The 13,843-nt window shown below is 29.4% G+C and overlaps 1 protein-coding gene, 1 long non-coding RNA gene and 1 other non-coding gene across 3 annotated transcripts; 2 read left to right on the forward strand and 1 right to left on the reverse strand.

Moving 5' to 3' along the window:
- Positions 1–4,608: 4,608 nt before the first annotated feature.
- On the forward strand, positions 4,609–7,951 carry LOC102663706 (uncharacterized). The gene is made up of 3 exons (XR_415474.4): positions 4,609–4,738; positions 4,922–4,984; positions 7,488–7,951. It is a non-coding gene; the product is annotated as an uncharacterized lncRNA (long non-coding RNA).
- Positions 7,952–9,162: 1,211 nt separating this feature from the next.
- TRNAC-GCA (transfer RNA cysteine (anticodon GCA)) lies at positions 9,163–9,234 on the reverse strand. Its single transcript has one exon. It is a non-coding gene; the product is annotated as a tRNA-Cys (tRNA).
- Positions 9,235–10,027: 793 nt separating this feature from the next.
- Positions 10,028–13,745, forward strand: LOC100791525 (partner of Y14 and mago). Its single transcript, XM_003531258.5, has 4 exons — positions 10,028–10,275; positions 10,353–10,466; positions 10,561–10,716; positions 13,406–13,745. Exons 1-4 carry the CDS (start codon positions 10,099–10,101, stop codon positions 13,547–13,549), a joined length of 591 nt encoding a protein of 196 aa, XP_003531306.1. The 5' UTR covers positions 10,028–10,098; the 3' UTR covers positions 13,550–13,745.
- Positions 13,746–13,843: the final 98 nt, after the last annotated feature.

Genomic DNA, 13,843 nt, shown 5'->3' on the forward strand with positions numbered 1-13,843 from the left:
GCATAACATCAATGATAATTTATAGAATAATAGGTTATTTTATTATATTTATGCATAAAGCAAAGAAAACTGATTTGAATTCTAAGAATAAGTGTATTACATAATATTTTCATTGTCTATCTTTATGCATACATTTATGGATCATTTTATGTTTTTGGTAAAGGGATGTAACTTTTTCCAGAGATTCACCTCATGAGTAGCATATTCTGACTTTTGATGAAGAATCAGATCTTATCACTTTTGATGAAAAGAGACATTTTTTTATATATATTAAATGATACAACCTTTCATTATCTCTCACACTTCAAAACTATCATGTCTCAATAAATATAGGCTCATGTTGCCCTTAGAAGAATAAGCATTTTATATAATTTATTTTGTTCAAAAAAACATCTTCCCAATTAGTTGAGTCAGTCACCATTTTGGCATAATGGGCCCAGGAGATAAGCAATGTTGTGCAAGGCATGTGGATCAAGATACGAAAAATGGAGAAGCCTCGAGGAAAGATTTGAAGGGTAGAAAAAATCTCATTGTCTAAATATACAATTAACTTCTTTGGAAAAAAAATTATGTGCTATTGCTTCTTACATTTCTAACGGTTACTAATCTTTCTTAGGTAGGAGAAATGCATGCTTATGAAGTCCTAAGATTCCTTCAAATAAACGTTCAAAGGTGATGTACAAGAGGATATATAATGGTATCACCGATGTGGAAAAATTACGAAAACTCATGAGTCAACTCGAGAAGAGATCTTATTGTTCAATAACATCAATAACTTCATTCCTAGTAATGAAATAGGCTTTGGAGGTGTTCTGGTTATACCAGATGACACTTCTACATAAAGGATTCATTTAATTTGTGTATCCTTCATCAATATGTTCAAAACGTGCTATGGTGATGGTGCATGATCTCGATCTAGTTTCTTCTGTTGTTTTTTGGACTTCTTGAATTCAATCATTTGTATGATGAGTCTTGCAGAGAAGCCTCATATTTATGTCTCTTCACTCTGATGTTGGGTTTTATGAGATGATTAGATTCAATAATCACTAGTCATATCATGTACATGAATTTATCGAAAATTGCATTATATCAATGTGAAATGACAGAATTTGAAATAGTTATTATTTTGAGTCATTTTGAAAAGTAAATATTACATGCATGCAGATATGTGTAACATAGGATTACACACAATTAGTTAGAAGAATATTACACTCATAATATTACATTGTATCCCGCATCATCACAACTTAACCATATGAACCAGGATAACTGTCTAAGTCTAACCAAGTTTAGAAGAAGCTGTTATCCTGATACCTCTCCTTCCAAAAACTGCATGTCCCCACATATTTTCTTAGTTCCTCAACATCTATGAAGCATAGCATTACAAGAAACAATTAAAAAAGATATATATGAAAAACATGCAATTAAGCATTCATGGAAAGGGAGTGACAACTGAAATAATAAAGTTTTGTTTATCTCTTACAAAGTTCAGCACAATTACCCATCTCCAAATTAAACGAGCTTGATGAAAAAAGAAAACAATTCAAAGTCAATTCATTCTCTCAAAAAATTTCTATCCATTATTGATGTGATAATATATTACTTACAAAATACAACTAGATTGAAAAGAAGATGTTAGATGGGTGCATACCAGACACTCATTCAATAGTCAAACGTATATAATTATAAAATAGTTATTGTTAATTAAATTTGCAAAATTATCTTTAAATTTATTTATTTTATCCATTTTAAAAAATAAATAAAAAGTCAATAAAAAGAAAATTAATCCATTGAAGATTTTATTTATTTATAACTACCTCTGCTCTTATATATATATATATATATATATATATATATATATATATATATGAAACAAATTGTATTTTTTGGTCCTAAAGAAATAATGATTGATTTTAAAACTTATGGTTATTTTTTTTTATACTCTCGTTAGATTATGAGTACAAGCAAATAAATATGATCATGACTTATAAAATTTAAACTTAAGGGTGTTTTTAAAATAAATTTTAATTTATTGTAGTATTAATTAAATGATACAAATTAATTTAATCACGTTGATCTTAATAATTTATCCAATGTTTACTATATCTTGGACCGGAGTCTGGAAATAGTATTATATTGTCATGGGCCCTACAAAGCTTTTCTTTTTCCTTATCATATACTTGTTTTTAAACCACCCAATCCCATGATAAAAATGCTATATGAAAGTACAATTTTTGAATCGTTTACTTTCTAATACAATATATGACTATTTTTTTTATATAGGATCTAAAACCCAATGAAGTTTTTCCTCTTCTGCTAAATCTAGGGAAAGAAAAAACATTGTAATATAATTTCAGTATAGTAAATGTCGTATAAACTTACTAACCATACGTCGATTCATGAATATTGGCCAATATTATATAATAAAAAACGACTCAATTTACTCAGATATTACAGTCTTCAGTAATGTGAAGATGAGATCTTAATTATTAAATTAACAGCTAAAGAAAAAAAATTAAATACATACGATTTGAAAAGAAGAACAAGTCATCATTATTTTGGTTGACCTTTAAAAGTCATTTTTCTGTTACTACAACTTTTTATTTTTTTGGTGATTAAAAATTTAGCGCGAGGTTATGGATTGCAAATTACTTTAATTTTTCATAGGCAAAAAATTAATTTTGGAATTTTTTATTTTAGTATTTTTTATTTTGATCTATTAAGTTTTAAAAAATTTATTTTGATTTTTTATGTTTTCGAAAAAAAATTATTTTGATAAATTCTTTCATTCTTTTCGAAAATAACATTAGTGTTTCATTAACTTATAAATTTAAAATAATTATTTTAAAATAATGATGGCTAAAAAATAATGATTTTTTTTAGTATTTCATAAGATATAATTTATAATTTCTTAGTATTTAATACTTAATATTAAGATTTATTAGCATTTAATAGTATCTACTAAATTAAATATTAAATACTAATAAATTAATCAATATGTAATAATAATTAAACATTAATGCATATAATTTAATATATAATATTAAAATTCACAATAATAATTTAATATTAAAGCTGAAATAGGTTCTCAATTTGAAGGTATTATGTGAGTTATTGTAAACATTTTAGTATTTGTCTTCAATTTTTACTAATGAAAAAAGTTTTTTTTATCTCTATAGAAATAGTGTCTTTGATTTTAATCATTTACAGTGGTTAGGTTATGCTATCAATTAATAACATTCATAATAGTTTCTAGCATCCCATTCATGACTTGCTATCTCATCATGGAGCCAAAGTAGTTACATGCAATTCTTTTGGTAAATTGTATTTTAAAATCTCTCATCAACTAATATAACATCTTTAAATGTTTTGAATAGATGAAGATTTAAAGTCACAATTATAAAAAAAATTATTATTTATGATTATTTTAGTAGACTTTTTTATGACATACTGCCAACATCATCGTCACCTAACTTATTATTTGATAATAGGAGATAAAAGTAAAAAAATTAAATCTTTAATGAACTAAAAATAAAGGACTAAAATTAAAAAATCCTATTTTATAGAAATTAAAAGCTTATTTAAGCCTTAATATTATATTATCATTATTATTAGTTTTAATATATATATATATATATATATATATATATATATATATATATATATATATATATATATATAAATATTTTTATACCAAAAAATATCTATTAATATTTAATAGTCTATTAATGTAATTTATACTTTTTAAGAAAATATTTAATATTTAATTTAGTAAATATTAAATTCTATAATAAATATTAAATTAAATATTAAGTACTAGTAAAACATTATTAATTATTTCTTATGAAATGCTAGAAATTAAATCTTATTAAATACTAATAATTACAAAATTTATAATATTAATATTAAATACTACTACATATAAATTGATGAATATATGCACACACCTATACATGCATATCGATTCATTTAACATTATGATCAGAGTATAACTCAATTCACTAAGAAGGATGTTTGAGTTGATATAAATTTTTTTATATTATCTTTATTCTTACAAATAATTTTTTTCTATTCATTTAACAAATTATACGTTTAATATACATATATTAATATTACGTTTAGTAAATTCAATCAATATATGCATATAAAAATTAATAGTATTATTTATATTTATTATATTATATTTAAACGCCTAACATTTAATAACATTGTTAAAAGTTATTATATTATATTATATTATATATATATATATATATATATATATATATATATATAACATTTAATAATATAAAAAAAAACTAGAGCTCTAATCCTCTACCCCACCTTTCTTCCTCTCCTTTATATTATAATATTTTCTTCTTTTTATTAATTTTATAATATATATTTTTAATCTAGTATTAAAAGTTCATGGGTATTGTCAAAAGTAACGTTTGCATCGTTTTGGACCTATATATGATGACGCAGATAAGCATTTACAGGGCACGTAAGCAACTAGTCGCTCTTTTCATTGAATTTAAATTTCAGTAAGCACAATTCAATTGCATAAGAACAAAACAATTAAAGAGAAGAGAGAAAAACCGAATGGAGAGAAAAATAGAAGAAGTATCACCTGAACATAAAAGAAAGACAAGAAAGAAGGTGAAGAAGCCATCACAAAAATAAGAAAAAAGAAAAAGACGGGGAAGAAGCTAAGTTGCTGACATTGTGAAAAAGGCTCACAAGGTAAACACAAAGAAAGGTAAGAAAGTTCTGGAAGCTTATGCATGTATGCAATTTAATTTGACTGAAGTTTTGTTCTCTTCATCCCAATTCCCTACAAATTGAATTCTGTAACAATTTTTTGTTGTTATTTTAGTTGTGTAATTCATTTCAAGGATTTTGTAGAGTTGCTTTTCTAATAACTAAAATTTCTATTTGTAAGACAAAAGGAAATTCATGGATATGGCGAAAAGGAAAGGTCCATGCTTCCATTGCGGAATTGATTGTAAGTCCTCTTCTTGTGTTTAGAATTTTAATGTGTCCTGCTCATTGTTTTTTTTTTAAACTATTGTGAAGATTCAGATCAAACCTAATTCAAAGTTGTTCAAACTCATCAGTTATATTTTTTAAATCAATGATATCCAACCCCACCCATGATACATAAATAAGTTTATTATTATTATTATTATTAAATTAAGAAATACAAAGCCCTAAAGATGCCTCTACCTTACACGATTTCAGAGTCAAAATCTCACACGAAAGTAGCAATTTCAATAATTACATCCTTATTCATAAGATACCTATATATACTTATACTAAAATCTACTGTTCACATTTAAATTAATATATATATATATATAATTTTATAATTGTAAAGCATTATAAATAAATTATTTTATTTAATTGAAATTTAGTTATTTATTGTACTAATATCAAATTATTGTGATAATTAATGTGATCCGTTCTGCAATTCCATATATGTGATGTAAAACTCTTGGCAAAAATAAACTGTATTCTAAAAAATTATAATTTTATAAAATAAATAATAATTTTAAATATTTATATCCAATTAACTCAACTTAAATCAATATGCATGTTTATAAGGGATTGGTTCAGTTTGAATTTGACAATAAAATTACACAAAATTGATTGAATCCAACATGTAGAACTTTGATCTGGTTGGGTAATTAAAGAATTTAGCTCAATCCAACCAATGAATACTCTGAATAACTTAAAATAGAGTTATTACAACTCTCTAAGAAAGTCTATGATCTGCCAATACTAAATTAAACAGAACACTCTAATCATAATAAGGTTTCAAGTCACAATAATAGGAACATTAAGTGTATGATTTGAAACCTTATTATTCCGATTTCCTTTTTTTTTTTTTACTATTTACCAATCCCTATACAGATCTTCAGTAGCTTAATTAACATGATTGCCATTCAGCGGATTCAAACCCATGCTCCCTCGATCGTTTAAATTTATCTCCCTTCCACCTTAGGCAGTCGCCAATAGTGAAACTTGCTTCATCTTCTGTTGCGCACAACTACTTATCACATGACCATATAGATTGCAACATTTTCAAATTTAGTGCACCTTCCTATTCAACATTAAACCAGCTGCTATGAAACCGTAAATATCCCACTATTAGATGGCACAAATTAATTTCCATACTCACCATGGCAAACTTCCCTCTAGCAGTGTCAATGATGATTATATCCACTCGCATTGGCCAACCAATATATAGCCAATGCTAGCAAAGCATTCATCATAATATTTCTTGCTTAAACAGGGAAACGCTATCTAGACTTGGACGTTATTGATCTTCATCTTGGATAATATGAAATCGGACATCCATGAACTCACAATGAGATAGTGATAAAAAAAAAATCATTCAAGGATAATCACCAATAACATTTTCTCTATCCTCGGCTAAATCAAAGTTGACCATAAAAAAGAAAAATCTAGCCTAATGTCAATTTCATCTACCCCCAATAAGGTTTCCAAATTGTCTTCAGACAATCACTCATTGTAAGAAAGTTAATATTCTTCCCTGCTAGGGGTTTGACAATCACAACATCCTTCTATGGCAACCATAGTTCCTGCAAAATACTATCATCATCATTGTAGAACTTTGTCATAGAGGATTTTGTGATACTAATAGCTTCTCCCAAAAAAAAATCTTGGAATGCATACTACTACCTCTGTCAGTGGCTTCGAAGGTGAAGGAACATGTGTTGAGAACAACTATTATATATGACTAGGGGAAAAAGTAACACTTTGTGCCTCTCTATAATTTTTGAAAATTAAAAAGAATGAACAAGATAATAAAAGTTAAATAATATTGGATAGTTTTCAGGATGTAAGTGGGATGTAACTTGTGAGTTGATAGAAGAGAATAGTTATAGAAATAAAAAAAATATTTAAAAAGGTAGTTATAGGGGTAAAAAGAAAAAAAAATACACCAAAACACTTTATTTCTTTTATATATTTATATATAATAATAGATTAAGAGAAATTTTCATTTTGTATAGAAATATTAATTTTATATATTATATTATATGCCCTTGTTTTGTTTATAAAAAATATTTCCTATGTGTTTACCTCTACCTATGTTTGCTAGTGATCGTGTAAATACACGTTTAATGAATTTCTGTAGGCACCAAAAGAAATATATAATCGATAATTTTTATCAACTATTTAAGAATAATTTTTAATTGGTTTATGGGTAGGGTAGTGTGCATTTTTTGGTTTACCAAACCTTCTACATGACCAAAAAGAGTTGTGCAACGCATGTGGAATAAGATAAACCTAACGGGGAAGCATTGGCCTTCGAAATTATCTTCCCAACAATTTTAAACCTGATCAGTACCTTGATAACCTTAAAAATCTAGAGGGTAGAGACAATGATCATCATGGTTCAAGCTATGTTACAGATTCAAGTAATGATACTTGTGTGAATGCTTCTTGTATGTATTTTTCTAACAGTGATTAATTTTTGTTAGGCGGAAAAAATCCATGTTTATGGTATCCTAATGCCCCATCAAGGAAACGCACACGGGTAGTGCAGATGGATATAACATCAATCCGGAGGTTTCATGAACAACTTCTGATGATGTGGAAAAATGATGGGAACTCAAATGGGTCATCCCAAGAATCGGAAGAGGTCTTATTGATCGATAACGTCAATAACTTCATACCTAGTAACGAAATAGGGCTTGGATGCATTCTTCTTAAACCAGAAGATGCTTCTGCATAGGAGGGTTCATTTATGCATCCTTCATGAATGTTTGAGAATCTGTAAGTTTCTCTAAACATGGCTTATTGCTTTTGAATATTGAACTTTTTGAATTCAAACTTTTGTGTGAGCCTTGCTCAAGACTTAAAATATGTATTGAACTGGGTGTTGTGTTTTATGAGATGATTCGAAGTCATGTATGATTTGACAAGTACTGTAGACCAATATGAAATCGGCAGACTTTGGAATAATGATTGTCTTATATATATCAACTTTGAACCGAAGGATGTGAGTTAATTAGAGCCTGTTTGATCGTATTCTCAATGTTTAGTTTTAAAAACTGTTTTCTAAAACAATTCCACACTATTAAGAAACTAGTTTCACATCCAATTAAAATCCATCAAGTTTTAAAAACTGTCATGTTTCTAAAACAAGCGTTTTAGAAAAACCAAAGGCAAAAATAGCTTACAGCAGATGTTTTCCTTTTCTGCATTATAAATTAGATTGCAATGCGAATTAGGAATTTAAGCGAAAGAGAAGTTGGAGAAAATCGCACCCTAGAAATTGTTTCTACAAAAAGTCATGTATCTAAAATTAAGACACTTTTAAACTATCATGTCTCTATGAATGTAGGCACAAGTAGCCCTTAAGAATAGGCAAGCAAAACAATCTTATTTTATGCAAATTATTTTGTTCAAAGTATCTTCTTCCTAATTATTCGAGTAGTCACCAACATATATATGGTTCAGTCAGTTAGTGCACTTTGGCGTAATGGACCTGAAGACAAGCCAGTGTTGTGCAACGCATGTGGATGAAGATACAGGAAATGGGGAAGCCTTGAGAACTATCTTCCCAACCATTTTCAACTAGAGTACCCTCATAACCTTAAAAAAGTGAAGGGTTGAAAAACCGCCTAATAAAATGTACAAGCCATGTTTTTCACTTTAGTTCTCGACAACTGATGTATATCCATTTCTTGATTAAATAATTATACATTAAAAATTATTTTATATATATTAATTATTATACTGCCTTTATTTTTATTTTATTAATCATTAAAATGCAGTAACATGTCAATAATATAGCATATAAACTATTTTTCATCTTTTTGGGTGCAATTCTATATAGAAATAGTAAATAAATCTATTTTAAAAATTACTTTATAACTAATTAAACAATTTTATTGAAAATAATTCTATTTTTATAAGAAAATAATTTTATTAATGAACATGCAAATAGATTATGCACAACGAGTGCTCATCCATGTACCACAAAGATATGTTTTATTTATAATAATATGTTTCAAAACATTAGTAACAATATAAACTAAATAATAAAAAAATTATAAATGTCAATCATTAATTTTGATATGGTACCAAAAACTTTCATGAAAATATAATAAAAAATAGTGTCTAAAAAAGGAAAATATATGAAAACACAAAAGGGCCCAACCGGGTTCGAACCGGTGACCTCTTGATCTGCAGTCAAATGCTCTACCACTGAGCTATGGACCCTTATTATTACTCAAAAAACACAAAATAATATTAATATTTATTTAAACTTTGACTTAAATATATTTTTAAGTCTTGCAATTTAAATTTTGTTATTTTTATCTTTGTAATTTTTTTTAAACTTTTAGTCATTTCAAATTATATTTATTTCTATTTTTTATTATTATAACATCTTAATAACATTTTTTTCACCTATTAAAAGATATCCATTTGTCACTATAGTTAAGATTCACCTTGAATAAATCCAACAATAATTATTAAAATAAATTTTAATATTATCTTAAAATTTAAATTTTGACTTACCTCAATTTCAAAAATTAACTCTTATGCCAGAAAGTGTTTTTCATTTACATCTACTATTTTAATCACATCACAAAGCATGTTGAGATTTCCGACACTAAATTCTAGCTGTCTTCTTTGTACCAAAAAAATGTAATTAATTTTTAGTCCATACTTACATAAAGGTTAAGTTTTAGTCAATGCCACGAACAAGTAACAAAAAAAAAACTTTTTGGCACTGCAAAATTGTTACAGAAGCTTTTGACTGTTGTTAAACAGCTGGAAAAAAAATAGACAGAGACTCAAACATATTGTTTTCTAGTACAGAGATTGAAACTTAAATAAAAAGTTACAGGGATCGAATAAAATGAATAGCATAACTAACGTTACTTATACAGGGACTATTTTGCAATTATAATAAAATAGTGAGTCCATTTGGCAAAAGCATTAATTAAATAATAGAAAACGGTGCGTATAGAAGGGGGCCGTGACAGACAGACTAATAATATATAAGAAAGGTGCCATTGATTAGTTGGGTCTTTAACTGCTAAAGTGAGTGACACAGAGACACAGCATAGCATAAGAAAGATGAGCGACGACGAAAGGAAGAAGCAAATAGCGGAGCTGAGCAAAAGCCTCAAAGAAGGAGAGAGGCTCGTGGGCCCAACGAGACGGCCCGACGGAACCCTCCGCAAGCCCATTCGAATCCGCGCCGGCTACACCCCTCAAGACGAAGTCGCCATTTACCAACCCAAAGGAGCACTCGTCCGTTCCCTTTCCCTTCCCTAATTTCTTCTTTTTTTTCATTTCTTTCTCTTTCTCTTTCTCTGACTCTTCTTCAGTTGAAAAAGGAGATGGGCTCCGCTGGGCCTCCCGGGTACGAACCAGACGCTGATTCCAAGCCCAAGACCAAGTCCGTTAAGAGGAACGAGAGAAAGAAGGAAAAGCGCATTCAGGTGTGTATGCTGATGCTGATATCAAATTAATGCTCTACTTAGTTTAATTCGTAAATCTTGATTGATGCGAATTATATGTGTTATGATATTGCAGGCTGCGCTTGAAAAGGAAAAGAATGTGAGTGAAGTTGAAGATAGTGGAAAGCAGGAATCTCTGGAGGCATTGACCTCACAGGTAAATCGGCTCGCTGTGCAAGATTCGCCCCAAGCTCAAGATATTGATAAAAGAATTCGTGCTCTCAAAAAGAAGGTGCACAATTTATGCTTTCATTCATACTTTTTTGTATTACAAGTGATTGCCGGCATTCGTGAGAGACATTCATTTCATGTGTTTTTCCATACACACAGACCTGAGAATTCAACAAACATAGTTATCTGTCAATCATACCATGTCATATAAACATATCTTTGTGTCATATAAACATGCCATTGCACCCCATGGCACCTATGGCGCAGCCATAGTGGGACTTCCTTCACAAATTTCCTATGGCAGTTGACAAAAAAACCGCCAGGCCATGATGGCCATAGCGCACCATTTAACAATACTATGTTAGTTAGATCTTTTATCACATATCACCTGCTACATTGAAGTGTCCACAAAGCATTTCCCTTATTTGAGTTTCTCTATCTCTTTGTATCCTATGTTACAACCTTTATGTTCTTTTAAATACTCATAAACAGCCAATTCCTTTTTCTTAAATTTGTGTAAGATAAACAAAGATTTCCATTTGGCAAAAATGTCCTAAAAATGTAGGAAGCATTCCTGCCCTTTAGTTCCCTGGTCGTTCAGTGTGCTATGACTTATCCTGCTAATGTGTCCCACAATTATTTATTGCGAAGAAAATGGAGGTCCTTAACATGTTTCTTGTTGCAACATCAAATAGTAGAATTAAGAATTCTAATAAAAAAAACAAATCTTTAAATATATGATTGATGTGATGTGTGCTTGAAATAGTGGGTGGATCCTATAGAATTCTGATATAAGTACAGGGCCGGGCAGCTTCATCTTTTGCAGTTTAAAATCTATAAATTTGTAGTTTGTGTTTACTGCTTAATGTATAGAAACAAAATTGGAAGAGAATGGTACAGTTGAAACTGTTATGTGTGTGTGTTGTCCTGTATTTTGAACATTAGTTTTGTCCATGTCATATCTAGTGTTTGGGTTGTGCTTCATAGGTTATGGTGCTGCTGTCTATCTAGTATTGTTTATGTATGAGCCATGAGGAGTATTAGACTTAATTTCATGGGTATAGGTTGGCATGGATTGCCCATATTTTCAAGGGTGTCTCATTACCTTATGTGATAGGATTTGTTTTGTGTCTGCTACTCACTTCTGTCTTGAGGGAATTTATAACTGATATGCCGCTAGATTGGAGAGCTTCCTTGCTCTCTCTGTCTCTGTCTCTCTCTCTCTCTTTCTCTTTTATTTATTGGATAGAAGATGAGTTTTGTTGCATTTTGTAGCCTCTGCAGCTTTCTGTTTACATTTTCCTTATTTATAGGATCCTTTATCTCTCCTTTCTTTCTATAATATTCTTAATATCCGTTAACAAATGAAGGAAAGAAGATATTCAAGTAATGGTGTTCCATGAACTTTTAAATCTTTTTTTTTTTACACATGAACTTTTAAATCTTATTGGCTCAGAAAACTCAAGATATATAAGAAAGAACACTCAAATATAAGAAGGAACTTCACTTGTTTCTTGGATGCAAATGACAATGAGAAAAGCTCTCCATATACTAATGATCCTACAAGGCTATTTTTATCCAAAAAGAAGTTGAAAATTGTGGAAAAGTTATGTCAAAAAGGGAGGTTTCAAGGGAATCTTATTAACTATTATGGTGCATCAATGGGTTGTTTGTAATTCCTATAATAGTTGGCCGTTATTCATGATATCCATGGCCCCTTCATAGTTACCCCCATTACGGTTCATGACTTTTTCATCATCCTGTATTACTTGTTACCCAAGATCCAATAGAACTTACAGAATATTGACTGTTTGGTTTAAAAGAGGAGGAGGAAATGGGAGGCAAATAGTGGAGGGGAGAGACTTTTGCCCACTCATTTTCTCTCCTCTCCCTTCCAAACTTTTGAATCAAACAAGGATTTTTATCAAAATCCCTCCCCTCCCTTTCATTTTCTTTCTCTACCAAACACAATGTTAGTGATGCAAAGGTTTCACTAGTCCCATTTTTAGGTAGCTTCGTTTGTTTTGGTCATAAGGATGGATCCTTGCTATCATCTCTCTTGTTGTAAGTTGCAGTATGATACTGAGATGAATCTTGATCAATACATATAGGAGATATTTAATTTCGTAGTTGATGGTGTGATTCAGCACAAAATATTGATATAGGTAGGCTGCTGGAAAAGTGAATGTTGTATTGTTGTTCCGAATGAATTCTTTGGAATCTGTTTGTTCTTTTGGAGCATTGGATACTTTTCCATCAGTTGTTACTATTATAAAATCTAGTAGTTTATGATTTTATGTGGCTAATATTTTAGCTAGTCTAGTTGAAGAATTCTCATAACATGCATCCACATCAACGCAATCCTTCTGGGAAGCACTTAGGACTTTGCTTGATTTGTCTCATTAAACAAATGTTTGTGTCTTTATTAATGAGAAATGTACAGAATATCAAATAATTATATCCATTTTACCAAGGAGATTGTGTCAGAGCAAACACTTGAAGGACAATTGGAAAGTTTATAAACAAAATGATTGTGATTAGAGAAACGAATATCAGAATTAGAAAATATAATACTATGATAGGTTAAGCAACTTAGTTCAATAATTAATGGTAAAATTGTTTTGGCCATCATCTAGAGAATTTGAATGGATGACATGGTGGATGTGTTTTTATTCTCCGTCTTGCTAAAGAACTATCTCAAATAGTGCTTTCACATTTTCCTAGCTTAATATGTTGACTGTTAAATTCAGATTCGACTTACAGAAGCATTGGAGCAGAAAAGTGCAGAGCAAGATCTGAAGCCAGAGCAGTTGGAAAAGCTAGCAAAATTAGAAGATTGGCGTAGGGAGTTAAAGTTATTGGAGGATGAGAAGGGTGAAACAACCGTATCATGAACAAAGTATTCGAAATAGCATGACAAAGTTGTGTAGTTTTATCCATGTCTTCCTGAAAGATATATTCCATGGAAACAGGTTTACCAAAGATTTTCCTGTAATCACCATCTTTTGTGTGCAACTTGTCAGATAAAGTCAGGCTGAATTTGGATGAACTTTTCAACAAGTTATAGGAAAGGAAAATTTAGAAGTAAAACAATTCTCTCATCTATTTTCTCCAAATGTTGAAAAATATGTCTTGATTTTAACTTGTAAAAGGATTGATTTATTTAACCTGTCTGTGTACTAGATTAT

This window comes from Glycine max, chromosome 8 (assembly GCF_000004515.6).
Source record: "Glycine max cultivar Williams 82 chromosome 8, Glycine_max_v4.0, whole genome shotgun sequence".
NCBI classification, from domain to species: domain Eukaryota; kingdom Viridiplantae; phylum Streptophyta; class Magnoliopsida; order Fabales; family Fabaceae; genus Glycine; species Glycine max.